The sequence below is a fragment of the Rhinolophus sinicus genome, linkage group LG02 (assembly GCF_036562045.2).
Source record: "Rhinolophus sinicus isolate RSC01 linkage group LG02, ASM3656204v1, whole genome shotgun sequence".
NCBI lineage: Eukaryota > Metazoa > Chordata > Mammalia > Chiroptera > Rhinolophidae > Rhinolophus > Rhinolophus sinicus.
The window spans coordinates 41,118,686-41,142,452 of NC_133752.1; the positions used below are offsets into that span (position 1 = coordinate 41,118,686).

The window sequence follows — 23,767 nt, forward strand, 5'->3', positions numbered from 1 at the left end:
AGCTCAAATCTAAAAATAATTAGCAGGCAGGAGGGAGTCCATGAATGCAGACCTTGAGATGCAAATTTTCTGCAAAATTGCATCTGAAAAGTAGGCTTTTCAGAGTAATTTATAGAATGTCTTCACATTAGTAACTTTCTTCTTCCCTATCTGTTTAGCTAAGAGGTAGTAAACCACACCCTTTCTTTATGTATCTTTTTAAAAAATGAACTCAGGCTGTATTCCTGCATTCACTTGAAATGTAAATGTTAGCCTAGAGATATAAAGTTTTTCAAGCCAAATTTCTCTTAAATTACCATTAATCCTTATGAATTTCCTAAGTAAATGACCCTTGAAACAAGAAGATACATGGGTCAGGTTTATATCAAGTAGACACATATTTGTTAAATGCCATTAAAACATGTACATTAGTCACCTCTAATGAGTTTCTATACAGTCTTACATCTTTTCTTTCCCACGCCTCCTTCTCTCCACAGATAAAGATGTCTGTCTTTAAATGATGTGATTCTCCATTATCTCCAGGAAAAATTCCAAATTCCTTAACAAGCCTTCAGGATTTTGTCCCACCCTCCTTCTCTGTTTCATTTTCTACCACACTCATATCACCCATCCCAATCCAGGAAGGAAATTAACATATTTTGATCATTCAGCCTTTGCTAGATACTCTCCTAGGAGTTTCACATCTCAGTTGCTTTTACAAATGTTCCCAGGTATGCAATCCTTTCAGTCTGTTGAAATTCATCCTTCAAACTTTCTGATGATACCTCAGAGAACCTCTGTGATGCCTGACAGTTTCGTTCCTTTCTCCTCCACCTCTTCTCCAAGTTACTGAGTTAAATTACTCTTTCCCTTGTGTTCGCACAAAACTTTATAAATAAATCTATCATAACCCCTATGTCACTGAATTCTACACTGCTGTCTCTCCAAATAGATTGTGACTCAGCGATAATACCTAAATATATTTATAGACTAAATGCCTAGCACAGTGTTTAAATATCTATATAGATATATAATTAGTTGAACTAAATGAATGAAGCTAATATAATATTTAATTAAGGAGTTTTTATAGTTCGGAACACCTCCATTTCCAAAAGCATAATTGTAATGATCTCTTTTAATACTGAGCTGCTAAAGATAGTTACATAGTTGCATGAGGGCAAAGGAAAGGTATAAATCGTTTCATTAAAGAGTACCTGCCAGTTGCAACCATTTTCTCTGTCCTCAGACTGGGAGCAGACATATAGATTTCTAAGCCCAGCCTAGCTCATACTCACTGTGTTGCACTGAGAAAAACAATTGTTCAATAATATTTTTACTTTTCCAAATGTAGACAAATGTGGATATAAAAATCCTGTTATTGGTATGCTGGGGAAAAGTGGTCTCCTCCATTGGACAGAATATTTATGAATCTTTTTGCATATTCTTGGAAATAAATTTATCCCAAATTAGTTTGATTCGGTGGTTGCATTAACTCAATATTTTGTTTAGCCAAACCTCAACCATTAGGGAGAATGAATATTCATTAAACTTAAAAGTATGATGGGATGTTGGGATCCCTTTGAATAGACTCAAGCTTACTTTATAGCCTTAGGAAATGAAAGACCTCAAGTTTTATCACCAAGGACCAATCTGACTAAAGTTATTAATGACTATAACTGTATAACTATAATTTCCCCTGTAGCTATTTTCAACTTTATATGTGAAATAAGTAGGTTTTTGAAAACTGCATCACAACAAAGACTAATGGAGCTAATGTGGATAATGTTATTACCCAGTGTTTACTCTGAAAATAGTTTCAAAGCTTCACATGCTCCATTTCACCATCGCCACATATTTAGCCTGGTTACCAACAGAAAAAAAGTACATTTCTAGGTATTTGAAAACAATTTAGCTACGTGTTGCAACTGTTCAATGACAACGAAAAAGCCTAAATGTCACTAAGGTCTCGTAGAAATTGTGTATTTTTCCCTTTAGAAGCTGGACTGTATATGTCAACACTACTCATTCCCAACTGTCACAATCTGTCATAGTCATGTTGAGTTTCCCTCATCATTGAAGGGGTATGAAAGAAAACTTATGAGTTATCTTTACTAGGAAAAATTCACTTTCAAAATGTTTATTAACGACAAGTTCAACTAAAAGTTTAGATGAGAATAACTATCTAATTTTCAAAAAGGGGTAGATTTTATAAAATGTATTTAGCTTCCCAAGAATAAATCTATTAAATTTATCCTACCAAACTAGAAGAGTTTCTGTCAACAATTTGTTCAAAAGTAGCTGCTTTCCGCCCTCTCTCCCTGACATCCCTCTAACCACCTCTGTCTCTTTTGGTCTGGAGAAGCAACTTTGAATATTCGGGATGAAGATGTGATTGATACATGTGTGGTAATGGCAGAACAAAATTGGCTGGAAAAAAGTTCACTGATGAGCATTGCTTCATTTAATGATGAGCAAATCTTAAGAATACAAATAATTAAGAAACACAACATTGGATGGTATTATAAAAAAAAAAAAAAGGTTTTTATATTTTCTAAGAAAAGATCAGACATAGAATTTCCCAAGAAAGTTTGACATTTGTTTAAATGGAATTTTGAATGTTTCCAAGAAATATTGAAAGCAATTATGTTTACCAACACAGCTGAGGCATGAAATTAGAAGACATCTTTAAGTTTGTGAAGAGAATCAGGTTTTTTAAAACTTATTTGGCTCTAATTTTTCCCTTTCAAAATTAGTATAAGATTAGAAGGAAGGGGAGATTTATTACACCCACTGTTGACTTTTAATGTGAGTTGGCATTAGGAAGAAATAAGTTCTTAAAAAAATAGAATGTTCAGTTATTTTGGACTATGAAACTATAGTTGAGGAAAACATGAAAGTTATTTTTTTCATTACATTTTATTTTTATAGAAACCTTACTGGTGTAAAAATTTGATAGAGGCTCTTGCTCCTACAGCCATTGCATTAACGTCTAGGTAGATAACAAACTAATGCTGGCAGAGTTAGTAATGACTAAATAACTCATACATACATGTCATAAGTTCTGTAACCTCAGGGAAACAGTGGCTCAAGCAGACAAATTGTAAGAACAACTACTAGATAAGAAAAAACTTCAGTAGATAAGGTTATAGATTAGTATCAGATTGCTATGGGTTAGATTTCCAGTTCTGATATGGCTGACTGTGTAATCTTGAGCATTTAACTTCTATATTTTTGTTCCTTTAGCTACAAAATAGTATCTGTATTATTATATTATGGTTATTTTGAGGAATCAATGAGATAAAATGTGTAATATATTTAATAAATCATATTAAATTCTCAGTGACTATTAGACATAAGTTTTGTTGATTGTTATGATTTTTATCATTTACTGTATAAAATCAGTTATTTTATTTAAAATTCTCTTCATTTATTTATTAAAAATGCTTCAAAGTCAGAGTTGAGCTACACAGCCTTTTAGCTTTGCGTACACTCAAAATGTGACAAGTTAAACATAATTGACAAGAAGTATATTGGTCAGATAAAATATTCCCTTTTAATTTTTAAAGCTATCTTTCTTAATGTGATGTCTATTGATTGGACCTTCCAAGCAGTTTTACCCTGAATGGCAGATATCAATTATACATATAATCTGCTTATGTTCTACAGAATTGGCCCAACACAAAAATCTCTGTACTTTTGATGCTTTGTTTCTTCAGACTACTTGAGGATTTAAAGAATGCCATCCTTTACATTCTTATACTTAGCGAAGAGTAAGGCTATGACATGTCTTTCATAATCTCTAAAAACATGGGCCATACAAAAGGACAAGGGTGTGGAATGGGAACTGGTATGGTACAGTTAGAACAAAGATTTAAGAATCGAAAAGATTTAAAGTCTGGTCTTTAGTTAATCACATTAACTACTGATTTGGGGCAAGTTACTTATCTTTTCAACTTCAGTTGTAAAATGGGCTGTTAACAGTATATATTTCAGAAGATGGTTGTAAATATTAAATGAGCCAATGCATCTCAAACATTTAGCACAAAGTTTGGCATCTTGTGAGTGCTTAATAAATATTAATTATTATTTTCATAAATTTACTAATTTCATTGATTTCCTGGTTGGGTGGTTGTAATCATTTTCATTATTGCTTAAAATATGATTCTGATGGGGGGCATCAGTTCAAGCTTTCCATGAGCTTTACTCTGTACCATTTATAACTTATGCCATACATAGAACTGGCTATAAGGGTAATAACCTGAGAGGGTCTGAAGATTCTGCACCAAAGATATACTTGGGGAAACAACTCAAGGAGCATAATTTGATGACAGAAGTTGGAAACTTCATTTTCATAAATGGATGAAGTAATCAAGTGTCTGTTGAATTTTGGGGGAAAAATACCCTACTTCTTTACAGAACAATACTTTTTTATTTTATTTTTAGGATTATGTTATAATAGTGTGGCTACTAATAGACTTCATTAAATATTTTTAAAGGCAAGAAAAAAATCTTACATTCTCTTTTAAGAATGAGTTAAATCCCCAATGAAGTCATTGACAAATCTAATTATTGTAATTTTGAACTGTCGGTTTTCTTGAAAAATAAATGTTCCTCAACTTTAGGAAAATTCAAACTACCCTGTATTTGGATGAATAAAATATTTTCAGGGAAATTTTTGTTAAACCAATATATAGAACATTATGTTCTAATAAGGCAGAAGTTGTGTTGTGGTGCTGATTATGGCACGACACCATAAAAGCAAACTGGTCTTGGTAAATCTGGCTTTTTGCTCTCAGAACTCGTGAGAATGGTGTTGTGAATTGAATCATTGACTTAGGTAACTTTTAAGATTTGAGCAAGTGCACCACAGTTAATGAAAATTGACCACCATTGCATCTGGACAAACAGCAGCTATAATAACTACATTAGCTATAATGTATTAAAGAGACAGAACCTGGTTTATCTCCTGATAGCTAGTCTCTCTCTCTCTCTCTCTCTCTCTCTCTCTCTCTCTCTCTCCTCCCTTTCTCTCCATTCCTCCCTTCTTCTTTCTCTCCTTACCTATCATCTATCTATCAATCAGTCATTGATGTCTATCTATTTACTCAGTGCATAATGGGACAGACTCAAGGAAAAGACTGAGAGTGTCAAACTTGAAATATATATATATATACACACACACACACATATATGTTAGTATAGCTCCTTTTCAAAATATTGCCCATACACTGTGGTGATTAAAATTCCAAATATGTGTTATCCTTCCAGGAAAATGTAGGAAGTAATGTTCAAATTATCCCCAGAATTTTATTTTATAAAAAAGTGCTCTACCAATACTGTATGTTCAGGAGTTGGACTATCCTGTGACATCTGCATATCCCAAAATTAAGCCTTTACTCAAAAGGCAGTTATAAATTTATTATCAGAAATCATATAGTTATTTAAGTAGCTTTTGCCACGCCTGTCATTTCTCGCACTTTGTGGCTACTGGAATCTCATCTACTTACTGGATGGAGCTTTCAATGCGGGTGATAGTGAGGAAAGCAGCAAGGTTTGCTGTATAAGACGAGATGACAATCAAAGCAAATAGCCACCAAGCTCCCATCATCATTCGGGTAGCCAGAGTTGTGTATGGGACCTCCCCACCTGTGGAAAGAAGCAAAGAGAATAAAAGAACATCAACAAGTATTGACTGAGCATTCTGAGGTCATACACATTCAATACCAAGTTAACTTTTAAGGAGTGAGAAATCTTTGCATATAATATCAGCATAGATCCTTGTATTTTGCTTATATTCATTACTTTATATTTAATTCCCTTTTATGAGACTATGTGAAACCCAGTCAAAAGGAGTCATGAGAAACAGTTAGTGTAATATGTTTAAATGATATTTTTCCACTTTTTTATTCAACCATAGAATTAATTACCCTTTTATTATACTCACAGATATATACTTTGTTTCCAAGGGCTTAATTATTTACTAGTTAGGTGTTATTAGTACAATATTAGGCTTATATTTAATATAACTTTCCAGATTTCTAGTTCAATAAGTTATATTGAAGATTATTTTTGGTTAAGTTACCTAGAATCATAGGTTATTAATGATCGTGGGGTTGTACATATTTCCATTGGCTTCAGCATCATTGCATGCTTTGTTTTACTCCTAATTCTTAGCCATTATTTGCAATCTTACTGTAGAATCTTCCTCTCCATCTTCTAAATGTTGGAGTGCACTTGGACTTAATCTCTAGATTGCTTCTGTTCTCTGTCCACATTCCCACCCCAACTAATCTCAAGGCTTGTGACTCTGAATATCATCTACAGCATACTTTGCTAACTTTCAGGTTTATATTTATATTTGTAGAAAGCTACAGATAAATGCTTACATAATTTCCATTTGGAATCTAATGGGCATCTCACACTTACCCTATTTAAAACAAAACATTTTATATTTACTCCTAAATTAACACCTCCGTCCACGCTATTTCAGGGAACTCTTCACTTTATTTCTCAGACCAAATACTTTGGAATTTTCCAACATCCCATCCAGTAGCAAGTCCTGTCACCTTTACCTTCAAACTACACACCAAATTCTACCTCATCTCACCAATTCTAGTGCTGTCACATCTTTGACTCTACTGCTAAACCACTTACATGGTTTACCTGTTTACATCCTGGACAGTGTTACTCCTAATTCTATCACCATGGTGTGTTTTAAAAATGAAAACGAGATCACAATATTTCCCTGATCAAAACTTCTAGTGGATACTCATTACTCTTGGGGGAAAAAAAATACAAAATTTTTACCAAGGCCTACGAGGTTCTACTTGAACTAATCTCAGGTCAACTTCCTGACATTATCACTTTCCAGTCTCTCAATGGCCTACTTACAATTTATTTTATGCTTATTTCTGTCCTAGGGCTTTGGTACTTACAATTTTTTAGGCCTGGAATTCTCCTCTCTTTAATTTAGAAATAACTTTTCCCTTCACTTTATTCAAGTTTCTGCTCAGATGATACTTCTTTACAAACACTTTGTCAACATCCTATCTAAAACAACACTCCATATTCCCATACTTCCAATCCTCTCATCTTTTTAATCATGATTTTCCATATTTTATATATTTTTGTTTATTTTTCTCCCTTAGAATATAGTTTCTGATATAGGAACAGTTTCTATCCCAATGTAAGTGGGTAAATACTTGATGAATGCATATTTTTATATGAAATTAATAGTCCTTCTAAAAGTAATTAGGCTTGTGCCAGTAGTAGAACTAAATCAAAGATATATAATACTAGATTTACTTAGGTCCATCAATGTGTACATGACTTAACAGCATTCAATTAATTATAATGTCAGGCAGGTTTTAATGCCAACCATTAGTTCTTAAAGTATAATATAATATTGAAATTTTCAGTGTAGTGCAAACATACCCTTTGGTTACACCCTGAACTATTTCCTGATGTAATAGACTCGAAACAGGCTAACCTCTTACATTTGGAACACATTTTTCAAAAGCAGTTATAATGCATTTCAGACACTCTGGTCTTCAAAGCAAAGAAAATATTCACTAAGCTTTTAAAAGATAAAAGCAAAATAAAATATTAATTTTTAAATCTACATGACGACTTCCTGGACAAATGACTAATTGAAAAAAATAATAATAAAATATGAACAAGTTGATATCTAAAGACTGTAAGATGTTAATAAGTGTAACAAAAATGTAACAAGAAATTCATGACTGAAAAAGCTAATTGAAGAATTGTTTCCATAAATTCTTTAACCTTTACTGGAGTTGTTATCATCCATATGAAAGAATAAGTGTCGAGCTTTCTTCACCTATGTCATAAAATCTGCAACTTGTATATTCAAATATTCCTACAGAATCCAAATAAAATTCCAAATTAAATGACATTTTATTTGCTATCTGCACTTAGAAATCAAATGTTGAGTAATGGGAGTCTTGACTTCCATTTCTGGTAATTCAAAACAATCCTCCTGACAGTATCTATACAAATTGAACATCTAATGCATTCAAGAGCTAAAGAAGCAGTAAAAGATTAAAGACCAAGATCTTGGAGAAAATAATCCAGAATCATAATTTGATATTTAGGACTACTTTTCCCTGAGGGATAAATACCAATTTAATATGAAAAAGTCAAAAGACTGACACGCCGAGCAATGCTTTTGAATGCCTTCAAAGATTCAGTGGCTATACAAACTTGGGCCCAGAGGTTACAAAAGGGGGATGAGACTGAGAAACTCCTCATATACTCAGAAATCAATAATTGCAAGTCTATTAAGCCATGGGCCAAAGAAAAATAAAAAGAATGGAGTTGGGAGTTCTGGTAAGAGGGCGAAGTAGGTAAATCCTGTGCTTGCTTTATGACCACATAAAATTACGGCTAAACTACAGAACAACCATCATTGAGAATCATGTGCAGTGTGACTGAAAAGAGAAATCCTAAAACTAAGGAAATACAGAAGAAGTCACATCAAGACTGGTAGGAGGGTTGGAGGCATGGAAAGGGCTGATCACACACTCATATGTGCCAATTAAAAATCGAGAGGGATGCTTTGGCTGTGGAAGTCCTGCCTGAAGACCAAGGGGTCCCAGCCTCACACCAGACTACTGAGTCCAGGGTTCCAGTACCGGGAAGAAAAGTCCTCATAACCTCTGGCTGTGAAAACCAACAGAGATTGTGACTGAGTGAGACAGAGGGTGGCTGGAGTCCCAGGCATTCCTCTTAGAGGGCCTGCACATAGACTTACTCACTGACGGGCTCACTCACTCTGAGCTCTAGTGCTGGGCATCAGCTCAAATGGTGACAGGGACATACAGGGAGAAACTGAATTGGCTGACATCAGGGCAGGGCTGGAGAGATAGCTTTCTCCTGGATGAAGGAGCTGACAGAAACCATTGTTCCTTTGTTGAGCCCTCCTCTCACCCAGTGTGCAGACACAGGTAGCTGCCATATCTGAGTCTCCTTCAACCTGGCAAATACCATTCACCCTGCCCTAGTGATTCCCTAAAACCCTGCCCATGCAATTTGCTGGGCTACCCAGGCTACTTCCAGTGTCTTTTCTATACAAACGGCCTGTCTTGCCTCATGCTGAAGACTTTCCTAAAATCTCTCAAAGGTTCACAAATCCCAAACAAGCAGCACCTGGCCTTGGTGTGCCCCATAGCTCTTGCTGAGCAGCCCTAAGTCCGGACTAGTGGCAGCCGTCCTCAGTTCACAGCTGAGCCTTTCCCAGGCACCTCCAATCCCAGCACAAGTGGCAACTATCTGCAGATCACTTTGTAGCTCATACCAAGTGTCATCAGAGAGGGAATACACAGCAGTGACCTTGGCCTACAATAGAGTTCCTCCCAAGAGGACCCAGTACCAACACACCTGTGGTACTGGGTGTGGTCCAATAAGCTTGGACCACATCGAGAGCACCACCCAACCACCTCCACAAAAGACACACCCAAAGGGCAGACGGGGAAGGTACCAGAGTCCTGCTATAGCAAATCCTACTCCCCAGGTTCAACCCCTGCATAGCAACTCCTCCGCTGTAGTCAGGGCCAGTCCTCACAACCAATCAGTCCAAGGGTTAATCATTCCCACTGACATGCTACAAGCAATCAAGGCTCAACTACAACAGGAGAGCACACACAACACACACAAGGGACATATATGCAGCACTGACTCAAGTGACTAGGTAGACTGTGCCACTGAGCCCAACAGGACACTGACTACCTAAGGCTACTCCAGTAAGACCAGGAGACATAGCAGCTCTACCTAATACATAGAAACAAACACATCAAGGTAGCCTACTTGGGGAGACAAAGAAACATATCCCAAAGGAAGAGAAAAACAAAGCTCCAGAAAAAGAACTATACAAAATGGACATAAGCAATCAACCAGATCCAGAGTTCCAAACACCAGTTATAAGGATTCTCAAGGATCTCAGGGAGAACTTCAACAAAGAGATAGGAAACATAAAAATAAGGATAGAAAACATAAAAAAGAGCCAGTCAGAAATAAAGAATACAATAACTGAAATGAATAATACATTAGAGGGAATCAACAGTAGATCAGATGAAGCAGAGGATCAAATCAGTGATTTACAAGATAAGGTAACAGAACACATCCAATTAAAACAGCAAAAAGAAAAAAGTATCCAAAAAAATGACGATAGTTTAAAGGATCTCTGGGACAACATCAAGCATACCAACATCTGCATCATGTGTGTAACAGAAGAAAAAGAGAGAGAGCAAGGAATTGAAAATCTACTTGAAGAGGTAATGCCCTGATGAAGGAAAGAAACACATAAGCCCAAGAAGCACAGAGTCCCAAACAAGATGGCCCCAAAGAGACATACACCAAGATACATCATAATTAAAACGCCAAAGGTTAAACACAAAGAGAAAATCTTATAAGCAGCAAAAGAAAAGCAGTTAATTTACAAGGGACCTCCCATAAGGCTATCAGTTGACTTCTCAACAGAAACTTTGCAGGTCAGAAGGGAATGGCAAAAAAAATATTCAAATTGATGAAAAGCAAGGAACTACAATCAAGATTACTCCACCCAGCAAAGCTATCACTTAGAATGGAAGGATAGTTAAAGAGCTTCCCAGACAAGAAAAAGCTAAATCAGATCATCACCACCAAACCAGTACTACAAGAAATGTTAAAGAAACTTCTTTAAGAAGAAGGGGAAAAAAAGAAAAAGAAAATATGTATGAAAAATAAAATGGTAATAACTACATATCTACCAACAATTTAAATGTAAATTGATTAAAATGCTCCAATAAAAAAATAGGGTGGCTGATTGAAGAAGAAAATAAGACCTTACATATGCTGCCTATAAGTGACACACTTCAGATCAAAAGATACACAGACTGAAAGTAAAGGGATGAAAAAAGATGAAAATGGAAATGACAAGAAAAAAAAATGAGGCAGCAATACTTATGCCAGACAAAATAGACATTAAAACAAAGGCTATAACAAGAGACAAAGAAGGATTCATTCATACTACTTGTGGGTATTTATCTGAAGAAATCCAAAACATTACTTCAAAGAGACATGTTCGTCTGTATGTTCATTGCAGTATTGTTTACAATAGCCAAGATATGGAGGTAACCCAAGTGTCCATCAATGGATAAATGGATAAAGAAGAGGTGGTACATATAGTCAATGGATATTACTCAGTGAGAAAAATGAATGAAATCTTGTCATCTGCAACAATAAGGATGAACCTAGAGGGTCTTTTGCTGAGTGGAGTCAGTCAGACAGAGAAAGAAAAATGCTATATGATTTCAATTATATGTGGAATCTAGAGAACAGAATAAATGAACAAACCAACAGAAATAAGCTAATAGATATGTAGAGCATTTTGATGGTTTTAAATTGGGAGGTTGGGGACTGGGCAAACAGGAAAGGGGATTAAGAGGTACAAATTGATAGCTGTAAAAGAGTTATGGGGATGTAGAGTATAACATGGGAAATATAGTCACAGTATTGTAATAACTATGTATGGTGTCACATGGGTACTGGATTTTTCGTGATGATCACTTTGTAAGTTACATAAATATTTAATCAGTGTGTTATACACCTGAAACTAATATAATATTGTATGTCAACTGTAACTGAAAAATAACAATTAAAACAAATCACAAGGAAAAAAATATATATATTTTGAACTTGATGATAATAAAAATTCTCCATACTAAAACTCCACAAATTTTGATAACTTATGGGATGCAGCTAAATTTGTCTTTAGAGGGAAATTCATAGCCTATAATGTATAAGAAAGCTGAAAAGCAATGAGCTCATTAATTTCAAGAAGTTAAAAAAATCAAGTTCGCTATAAAGAACATAGAAGGAAGAAAAATAAATATAAGAGCAAAAATTAATAATAGACAAAAATACAACAATGAAGATTGAGTCAACAAAAGTTTGGTCATTTGCAAAGACCTATGAAAAGTTATTGAAACTGATCATGAAAATAAGTATAGGCACAAAAAAAACAACACAATAATAGGAGCAAAAAGGTACATTGACACAGATGTTACAGACATTAGAAGGATACTAAGTGCAAGTTCTTATGTGCAATTTTACTCCAATTAATTTTAAAATTGAGATGATATAGCCAAATTTCTAAAAAAAGATTGCCACCAAAAGAAATAGAAAATTTAAATGATCTCATAACTATTAAAGACTTTGAACCCAAACTTAAAACTGACCACCTAATAAATTCAAGACCAGTGGCCTTCCTCGAAAACTATACCAAATGGTTTAGCAATGATTAACTCCAACTTTACACAACTCTTACTGATATTAGAAAAAGCAAGACACTGTCCCATATATTTTATAGAGAAGGCAAAAACTTGATAATGAAACCTGACAAGGTCATTCCAGAAAGAAAAATACAAGCCAATCTTCCACATGATTCTAGATACAAAAGACCTAAAGAAGTTAGCAGAGTGAAAATTGCCATCAATCAGCCAATCAGTCAATCAGCATGTTGGATTTATTATATGAAAGCAAGGGTTGGTTTGATATTCAAAACCGAATCATTGGAATTCACCACATTAACTCTACAAAGGAATAAAATCCTATAATCATCTTGGTAGATGCAGAAAAGGCACAGATAAAATTCAACATCCAGTCTTAAAGAAACCTAGCAACAATGCAATAAATTAGAAATAAAAGAACTTTTCTTAGTCTCACAGAGTATTTTTAGAACACCTATAATAAACATCATATTTATTAATAAAATAAGTATTTTTAAAGACTGTCGTAAAGGCTACAAGTTGGTACTATTTCTATTCAATATTTAATTGAAGGTACTACAATGAGACAAAACATGATTTAAAAATACTTAAGAATTGGAAAGAATGAAATAAATTTATGAATTGGCAATAATATGAATATGTATATAGAAAAATCCAACAGAATATAGGATAAATTACTAACATTAGTAACTTAGTTATTACTTTACTATGGTACAGAGTCAATGTTCAAAAAAGAATTAGATATGTATGTACCAGCATCAAACTCTTAAAACATCTAATTAATATATATATATAATATTATAATTATCAACAGCATTAAACATATCAAATACCTAGAAATAAAGATGTGAAAGACCTCTACATAAAAATCTATAAAACTTATTTGAGTGAAATAAAAGAAGATTAAATAAATGAATGGATGTATAATGTTTATTGATTGAAAGACTCAATATTATAAAGATATAAATTCTTCTGAACTTGAGCTACAGATTCGGTGCATTGGCAATCAAAACCCCAGGTTCTTTGCATGAAGGGGAGAAGGGAGGGAGGCTGGGAGGAAGACAGAGAAAGAGAAAGAGAGATGGAAGGGGAGGGAGAGGGAGAGAGATGCAGAAAAACAGAGAAAAGCCAAATATAAAATTTATATGAAATTGAAAAAGGACAAAAATAGCCAAGACAATGTACAAGATGAAGAAAAAGACTGGTTCTAGCTGACTATAGCTTTACATAGTTATTTAAACAGTGCGGTATTTGTACAAATATAGACCAAGTCAATGAAAATTATCCCTGTGTTACATAAACACTTGATTTATGTCCAGGGGGCACTGCGGTCCTGTACAGAAAGAGAGGTCTTTTCAATAACTACTACTAGGTCAATTTGGATATACATATGAAAAATAATAAAACTTGTCTCGTAACTTACACATAAAAATCAATACAAGTGGCTTATAGATATAAATGCAAAATATAAACAATAAAGCTCCTAGAAAATAATTTAAAAGAATATGTCTAATATATCCACAAGATTGAAGACTGGGTAACAAAAGATTACTTGAACAGAGCATAAAATGTATTAGCACAAAAGAAAAGAGACCGATAAATTTGACTACAGTAATACTTCATAGTTCAAAAGATACCATCAAGAAAGTAGAAATACAAGCCACAGCAGAAGATATTCGCAATACACATATCTCAGAAAATAATTCATCAGTATATATTAATTTCTATAAATCAATAAGAATAAAATAGATAAGTAAAAAAACAGATAAGAGGCTTCATAAAACACCAAAAGGCCAATAAATACGTGAAAAATGACAACCTCATTACTTATCAGTGGTATGTCAAACTAAAAGAAAAATGTAATACCACTACATAGCAATCAGAATGATTAAAATAAAGACATAGACAATACCTAATGTTGACAAGGATTTGGCACTACCAGAATGTTTGCACACTGTTTAGAATCATAAGTTTGTTTAATCACTATGATAAACAATTTGGCAGCACCTCTGAGAACTATTATATGCATATGAGTATGTTAAGTTTCAGTAATTCCGTTCTTTAGGTACATACCCCAAGGAGGACTATATGTAGCAAGTGATATACACAAGAATGTTCTTAGCAACAGTTTTCCTAATAGCCTCAAACTGGAAACAGCCTAAGTATTCTTGGAGCGTATAATGGATAAAGAAATTATGGTATAGTCATACAATGGAATATTATGAAAATGAGCCAATTTCATTTATATATAACATCATAAACAGATTTCACAAACTAAATGTTGAGTCAAAGAATGCACACTTTATGATAATTGTTCAAAAACAGGCAACATGAATAGTAGACCTGGGTAATCCCATGAGTGGTTACCTCTGGGGATAAAGAATAAGGGTTGAGACAGGGCAGTGGAAACTGTGCCATGGATAATGTTCTATCTTTTTCTAGGTCATAATTAAACAGGTGTTCTATTGCTGGTAATTCATTGAGCTACGCATTTAAGTTTTATGTACTTTTCTGTATTTAAATATTTCACAAATGGGGAAGGAAATATAATCAATAATAATGTGATAAGTTGGCACGGTGACAGATGATTACTAGAATTAGTGGGGTGATCACATTGCAAGGTATAAAAATGTAGCATCACTATATTGTATATCTGAAACTAATATAACCAATATAAGATTGCATACCAACCATATTTAAATAAAATTTTAAAAATAAATGAAGAAAGAAATAGAAAATTAAAAAGAAAAAAGGAGATGAATGAGTTTAAGAAAGACCATCATTTTTTTCCCCTCTCTGTGCACATTTAAAAACAAAAACAAAAAAGGATTGTCATAGATTCAGGATGCTAGAGGAAATAATCAGGTAAAAGACAAAAAATTATCTGCTCAATTAAAAATACAATCCCACTTTGTTAAAGTGTGGCACAAATTAGGCTGGCAATTCCTGACATGTCATAGTGTGCAAAGGTCTGACTCTAGAGTGGGGAATTTTGATTCCTCTATGCCCTGGTGAGTTTGAAGTCTCCCTATATCACTCTGTAGAAGCATGTGGAATTTATATTTTCCAAAGTGACCACTGTGTTGTAAGGAAAATTTTTCTGACACAGATTTGCATTTTCATATAACTGATTTGCCACATCAAAACATACATCAGCTTTGCTACTGTATATATTATCCTGCTTATAAAACTTGTTAAAGAAATAAAATGTTTTGCCCTCAGGCAAGATTGTGAAACTTGATAATTTCACCTCAGTCAGGCAAAAATTTGTTGCTCTAAGTCTTATTCTGTGTGAGTATATATGCACCTTTGTGTTTGCCTCAAACTATGAAGAGTTATTGATTATTCAAGATTCTACAATTTGGTTGCTTGGTAAATCAGCTTTTCATAGGTTTAAAAACTTACAAAGTGTTTATTATATAATCTGGGACTCTGAAACTTTTATGCAATATGATTAATAAAAAAAGTAGAACAAACTTATTGTTACCTTTCCTTATAAACATTCCTTTTCACAGGAGTTGGATCCTTAAGTGAAACCAGGTTACTGGAAAAAATGGCTAGAAACTCTTACAGCAAACAGAAAATTTCCAATATTGGGGATGACTGAATATGTTAAAGTAAGCAGGTTTTGGAGTATCAATAAATAGTAGAATGTTTTACACTTACAAAATAACAATTTAGAAAACATGAAAAAGGATATTATTGGCGATTCATCATTACTAGGGCGGTATTCTATACTTAAGGATGGCAGACAAAAGTATCTCCTAAATTCTTAAGATATGTCAGTTATATTTCTTTATCAATCTGTTTTTTTTTTAAGCTCTTTCATAAGTAGTCAGATTGAGAGACTGGCTGTGAGCAGGTCTGTAAATTTTCTTTTTTCTATTTTACTATTTTCTTTTGGTGGAGGGTGCAGAGGTAATAAGGAGGGGCATGTGAGTGAGATACACATATGGTTTGCTGTTGGCTGCAGGTTAATAGGTCCACTATCCAAACCATTTGCAAGGTAGGGCAGGTTTCTATCATGTGGCATGCCTACCACTGATACAACAGATGGCTTTAGGTGGTCAGCAGAAATAACATCAAATCATACTGTGCTGAGGTGAGGAAGGTGTTCCATTCACAATTAGCTTTCAGTATTATTTTATCATAGCGAAAAGAAAGCCTCTGTTTGGTGATAATAAGTCTCTGTAAGATTATGAATCTATTTTTATAAAGGGAAGGCAAATCTCAAACTCCCTTTGGCAGGCAACAGAAACTATTTAGAATTAATAATGTTTCATTTATATCATACTGATGTTATAGTTATTTTCTATTTAATGCAAATGGCACTACTTTTATATTTATATTCACAAACATAACTTTATTAACAATAACTTTACCTCCTCCATAATCTCAGTTTCAAGTATTCCACTCTCTGATACTTTTGAGCTTCTTTCCTCTATCAAATCCATAGTCCCACCAAGAACTAAGATCTATTGACCCTACCACCTCCCCACTATTCCTCCCTATTCTCTTAGCTATACTTGTCCCTTACCCAGATTAAATTCAGTGATTTGTTATAATCAGTTCATTGCATTTATCTTGAACTCCCTTGAAGTCCTCTTGGCAGAGGCCCAAACTGAGTCAAACCCAACTCTTTCCCTACTCTGTGTGTAAATTGTGCAGCTGAATGTGGAATAACAACAACAATAACAAAAAATGTGCAGGTCATTTTAAATCCATGATCACAAACTTCAAATAGGCCTTTAACGTAGCCTCCCCATCATGTTACATCTCCTGAGGAATTCTTTCCCCCACCCTCATAAATAGGTATTTCAGTGTTTCTTTGTCTTCTGATACCCCAAACTCCAAAACTCCACCCCACCCCATCCTCACTCTCAGAAGTTGGTCATGAAATCTACCTCATTTAGAAAATTAAAGCAATCTCAAAGAACTTCTGGAGAAAAGCAAGGTACAAAACAGCACACGCTTTAGGGTAAAAGAGGAGGAGTAAATGTGTTCATATTTTCAAAATAAAATGACAGGAAAATAGGAGTGTGAGAGGGGAGTAGAGTAAACGGGTCAAGGATGGAATTAAGATTTCTGTGACTGTAATTTGTTAGTTTTAAATTTGAAACAGGTGAATGTTTTACATAGTTAAAAAGAATATTAAATTAAAAAAGAATACATTGAAAACAAACTGGTACAAATGAACTTGAGAGTATATTAAGTTAGTGACATAATTGTCCAGATAAAAGAATTACTTTAAATGACTTTACTATACAATGTCCGCTTCCCGCAACTGAAAGCCACAGTCCTATGGGGCAGCCCTGTCCTACAGCTCTCCTTTTGGCTCCAGTGACTATTCCTTGTCCTTGTCCTTTTAGGCCTAGGTATGATAATCGCTTCCTCTGTAACTAAAGAGTATTGTACCAACCCTTGTTACTTTCTCGAAACTCTACCCAGATCATTGTAGATTCCCTTTGGTTAACTTTCCTCAATTTCCCAGATAGAACACACCATCTATTTCTTGTCTGTTGGTACTTATTGTCCCAGGAAACAGAACCACAAAAATGGCATTCTGGAACTGAATTGCTTACGTATCTGTGTAGTGCATATTGGTGGGAAATGGAACACTGACAATCCACAGCTTGTGGTTACATTATAATTATTCAACTTCCCCTCAGTTTTGGCAGGAGATGAAAGGAAGGTGAAATGAAAGGACCTGGAAGGCTAAGAGGCTGTGGCAATAATAGCAATTTTAAAGACTGTGGTTCCAGCTAACTGCACTGAAGCCTCTGAATAATACAAAGGGTAAAAGGAGAAATTTAAACCATTTAATACCCAACTCAGAAATAAGGTATAATTTGAAAGTCTTGGTGGAAGCTTTGAAGGAGTCTCTTAAATCACATAGTTTCATGGCAGCTATGACTGAGGATGAGACTAACGCTTGACTGTAAGTGTAGCACAATTCAAGCAACAATTAAATCTCTACCATATAAGATCTCTCATGGTAAGGAAAGAGCACTGATGAAAATTTGAGCTTCCAAATCCCTCTAAATCTCCTTAGTATTGGAAACCTCTCACGCCTTCTGAATCAGCCTTCCTCTGCATAAGTGTTTCTCAATGACTGGACCCAGGAATTACAGTTCTCTCCTGAACTCACCATACCACCCCTTACTGCCTCCAGGTTACAAGTTAGATCCCAACTAACTAAATCAGAGATGTATGAAGCTCACTAATAAAAGTTTTATACCAAATAGGATGCAATGTAAGTATTGATTAGGGCAGATATATTGTCATGGGTGGTAATAATCTGGGATTTGATATTAAATGTGTTGACTTGATAATTGGGAGTGGTGGTAGTAATTTGCTAGAATGCCTAATTGTAGAATGGACCAATAATAATTAATTGTGGAGGTAACTTTTACACAACTTGTCTGGTATAATGTAGAGATACAGAGAGCTGGGAATATTGGAATGGATCTGTTCTGAACAATTTATTCACCTCCCTGACTATACACAAAAGGGCCACGCTCTACACAAAGACATTGAGACCTGCGTGGGAGTGGGTAGAGCACAAGTATCTCTGAAGAGACAACTCTGCAGGCCTGAGATGCCATTGGCAATACTGTAATACGGAGGGATGTCTTCACATCAAAATGACTAGTATCCCAGGTAGATAGAGGCTAAGTGGGTGTTTAACTCTCACAGACAAGGTGAAATTACCACAAAAGCCATAGCTATTTATTAATGGTAATTGGAGTTTATTGACCTTTAGAGAAGGATTGCAAGAACTTATCACAGGGTTCCTAAATACGAAATAGGTGGGCAGCCTACTCAGTACCATGGACTATTTCTGATGTATAGATTTGAAAAATGTTATGCTTCTTGATATTTATGTACACAGCAATTCTAGAGCTAAGGGCAGAAATCTAACTTCACTTGCAGAGTGAGAAATTTGGAGCTTCTTATCCGGTTCCTAGAACTCATCCAGTTTATGGATCTAGAAAGCCAACATTGAAGAGGAGGCCAGGTTAATATTTTTAGTTACGTTCTTTTTGAAATTTTTCTTAAGTAATTTTTAATACTAATAGTCATGTCACACTTCTCATTTTGTATCTTATTTATTATATTTTCATTGACTGGGTAATATTTCCCAGTCAGATGTTTTATGGCTTACTTAAGTATACCACTAGTTTTTAAATTTTTGAGATTTTACACAACCATATATTACATTGCTATAAACTTCTTTTTTGATAGAATCCAAGAAGAGAAGTTATTTCATCAAATAAATGGCTTTTTTTTATGTCTTATAAAGGCATTAAGCATTTTTCAAATACAATTCATAACATTATTTATTGAACAAATAGTGAGAGGTAATGTCACTACTGTATTGTTAATATATATGTCTTCCTGAAGGGTTGACATTTCAGTTGAATAACAAAATATTTTTCTGGACTGACTGATAAGTCTACTTGCAGATAAGCAAAACTAGGCTAGAAAGCATTAGATCATGTAATCAAAATGGCAATTTTCTGTACATAACTTAATATTTACATTTTCATAGTAATTATAATACATGTAAAGCTGCTCACAAAAAGTATCACCTTCTTTCCAACTCTTTAACATTAAAGTTTTGTTTGGAAGAGTTATATATTAGTTGAATAGTAAATTTTAACATAGTTCACTTTTTCTTAATTAATAAAGTTATTTTACATATACATGCCATGTATACACATTTACCTGAAATAAGCATGTTCTTCTGATGAAATAAAAAAGAATGCTGTTTCACCCTCAAGACTATACGGAAGGAGATAATATTTATAATTCATGATGCTTCTGGTTTAACATAAGTAGTTAGGTTTATTTTACTGAACTCAGTACCATGGGATATTTCTGATGTATAGATTTGAAAAATGTTAAATTAAAAATTAATTATAACCAAATTAAATGGCTGCTGGTTACCACATACACCTTATACTGATTCTAATTTAATTTGAAGTGTCAATTGCTATAACTCATATTAAAACTAAATTGAATTACATTAAATACAAAAAAGTAACAATTGGCAGCTTCTTACTTTCACAATGTTTTCATTACTGTAGCCCTATGAAACTACCGCTCTTTCTATTGAGCTATGGAATAAAACCAGCCAATTGAAAATCAATTTTTCCATCTGATACTACATAAGTAAAACTTTTGTGGTTAGTAATTTAATTACAAAGGAGATTTCAGGTTACCTGTGTGTTAAGTGGACTACATTATAATTTTACACAAGTCGTACCTCAAGTAATAGTCAAGAATTTTAAGGTTAACCTGCACTGAAATAGTAGCTCCTTAAGAGCAACATTAAGAACATGGGTGGGCAACACATACTCATACGGTATTTAATATGATTCCCCACCACAAACTGCTGTATTTTTATATCTCTGAGGAGAGTGGCAGTGGTGGGATTTAGACACACTTGCTGTAAATCCTTTTTCTAGGTCTCCTTTAATCAAGACTATTTTTTTTTCTTCCTGCACTAATTGTTTTATATTCAATTCTATTGGAAACATGACCATAGTATAAATGAATTGCACTAAGCCTATTAAAAGTATCTTGATATGCATAACTTTTTTGGAGCAAATAAATCTTTTAGTACACTAATTAACAAAGTCCCTTTTCATGGGAACTGTTAATTATTATTGAATTTGTAAATGTTCTCTTCTAGAGATTCTGAAATGATATTGATATTAGAAGCTGTTTTCGACTTTTTAAGAATATATATATGTATATATATGTAGATATATATCTATATCTATATCTATAATCTATATCGGAGTTTTTAAATGTTTGAAATCGACCAGTTTAGTTGGAAGGCTTGGTAGTGTATATGGCTGTTCGCTGAGACTTTCACTAATTCATAGATCAGTATTTTATGGCATTAATTAATGGTTAATGGAATCAGCGTTAGCATGAAGTACAATGGATCAGCGTGCCACACATCTTTGAATTTCTTGCTGTTTTTATTTGTAACAAAAAATGTATTTGCTTACCTCTTTTTCTACGTATTTCCTTTCCCAATACCCATTGAAAAGGCCCTTGTAAATTTTAATGCTAAAAATAAGATTGCATCTTCAGAACAATATCACAACTAAATTTCAACACTATGGATGAATAGATCCCAAATCCTCATTGTCTCCCAGACTATTTTCCATCACTTTCATGGTTTATGTAATTATGGTTTTGCCCAAACAACACACATTTATTTAAGTGGTGGCCCTAAGAATATCTTCAGCCTCTGTATTCATGCTCTTACTAAAGCTATTCTACTGTGCTATTTTAGAATTCTTGTTTAAAATATATGTATAAAAGAGGAGAAACCAAAAAGCCTCATCCTTTCTCTCCTGGATTGTCTTTAGATATGTTAGTAGATGTGTTGCTTTGCAAGACCCAACAGCCTAAGTCCAAGATTTTGGTAAAAGATATAAATGTAGAGTATACAGAATTTTTCTACCTGATACTACAACATTAAAATATTTGAAATTTTAGTAATCCAATTTTAAAAGGGTGAAAGATATCCAAACAATGCCCTCAAAATCTTCAGAAAGTTTCAGGTAGCTTGGTTCAGTGATGCCCTGGAATTTTTGAAGTCAATTTATATGTCTACTCTTTGTTTTTCTCATCTCTACTATATCTGGCTTCTTGAACTTTCGGTTATATTTTTTGTTTACTAAATTACTTGATTGACACTTTAGGTGCTTTGTTTCGATTTTTAATACATCACTATATATTTATTGCCTATCTTCTCATGAAAAAAGAAACACAGTGCATAATTTGAACAAGGAAAATATTGTGATTCTTTAAATGTATCTATACGCCATTTTCTGGAGGCTGCAAAGAATTATTCTTTTTGTACTACTTTTCTTGTTACCTACTGATTTCATCGCAGACCTGGTAATGAAATGGAAGCTGGGAAAGGCGCTCAAAGAGGAAATGTCTGGATGACTACTCGTTTATCAAACAGCATGAAGCAAGAGTGCAGTTAAGTCAGGCCTGCCACTCTGTAGTGATGTATTAGCTTTTAATGTTTTAAAATAATTATAGCAAGGCCTGAGCCACTATATAAAACCACTATATAAATTCTAGTGCCATTATCAACCTCATTTTTCACGAATTCAATCAATCAGTGGTTCTAAGGAAAATTGCACCCATTTTACCAATCCCAGGGGCATGAACGTTCAAAGGGTAAACAACAGTTGTCAACAGGAATCAAAAGTTAAATAGATCACAAAGTGAAGTTTTTAATTACCTCTGGAATTTCTGAGACTGGTTCCTAAACTATGTCTTATACATAAGTGTGTCATTATTTCCACAAGGTAAAAGAATGCCAATACCATTCAATCAGTTGTAATCATGATAAGAGAACCAGGAGTAAGTCCGAAATAAATATTTGAAGCTCCAAAATGCCATTCAAAGCCAGCAATTTGTTAACCATGACTAGAGATTAGTTTCAAATCATAGGTCATTTATTGACCATACATTAAGATTTATAATTTGAAAGATAAGGGGATCATTTAACATTATGAATTTAGTCTTTGAAAAACAATTTCAACCTTCTCAATTTTGAACCTCTTTTTCCTGTTGTTTTCCAGAGATCTTATGGCTAAGTTCTTAGGAGGACACTTTAAAGTGAAGAACAGAAAAATAGTTTCCTCTCTGGTTTCTTTTCAGTATATTCTTTTGAATAGTTGGTTGGAAAATGGCTAAAGAAATGAGATTTTGGTATGAGAATTACAGGAAATTCACTGCAAAAAAAATAAACATTTTATTCAATATGTGGGCTATAAATATTCATAAAGATTTCAGTAAAACAGACAGATCTGTAATTAAAGAACGAAAAAAATTCATATCATAAATAGTGATTTCCATGACATTGCTGACTGAATAAGCAAATGTGTATGAATCCCATATCACGGGTTTCTCTGTGTTTGTGAATGCAAACACATTAAGCTGAATGCATTTTAGAATTCCACATGAAGTTAAAAAAATATATTCTCCTCTTCCTTCTTCTATTTTAATGTTCTATTTAGGTGTGGTTTCTAGATTCTCCCAGGAAGATATAAAGGCATTTTCAATCTAGAGCCTCTTTAGCCATTGAAGGATGGGACTTGGTTGAATTGGTGAGCAATAGAAAAATCAGGAGACAAGTTCAAGGTGCTGGGCTGAAGTGGTATATCAAAACCACGGATGCAACGAAGTAGGAAGTGAGGTCAGGGAGGAGAGGGATCAGCGTGAAGTTGTAAAAACAAACAAACAAACAAACACTCACACACAAAACCTGTTAAACTAAAGTCAACATCAGGAAGTAAGAGATTATAAAGCAAATCTCAGGAAACAAAGAAAAGCCTCTATTTGTTGTGAAGTTTTGCACTATGTTAAGTGTTTCGTCAGCATTTTCTTATTAATTTTCGCAACAGACTTATGAAATGACTAGGAAAGCAAGCTGGGGTTTCCTCAGCCAGGGTCAAGAA

At 34.0% G+C, this 23,767-nt stretch overlaps 1 protein-coding gene across 3 annotated transcripts in view; it reads right to left on the reverse strand.

Moving 5' to 3' along the window:
* Positions 1 to 23,767, reverse strand: part of GRID2 (glutamate ionotropic receptor delta type subunit 2) — a 1,327,069-nt gene that overhangs the window by 274,688 nt on the left and 1,028,614 nt on the right. For all 3 annotated transcript variants that reach the window (XM_019741137.2, XM_074323476.1, XM_019741134.2), the window contains exon 12: positions 5,487 to 5,625. In XM_019741137.2, coding sequence (XP_019596696.2) covers positions 5,487 to 5,625 — 139 coding nt within the window. The remainder of the gene's footprint in view (positions 1 to 5,486; positions 5,626 to 23,767) is intronic.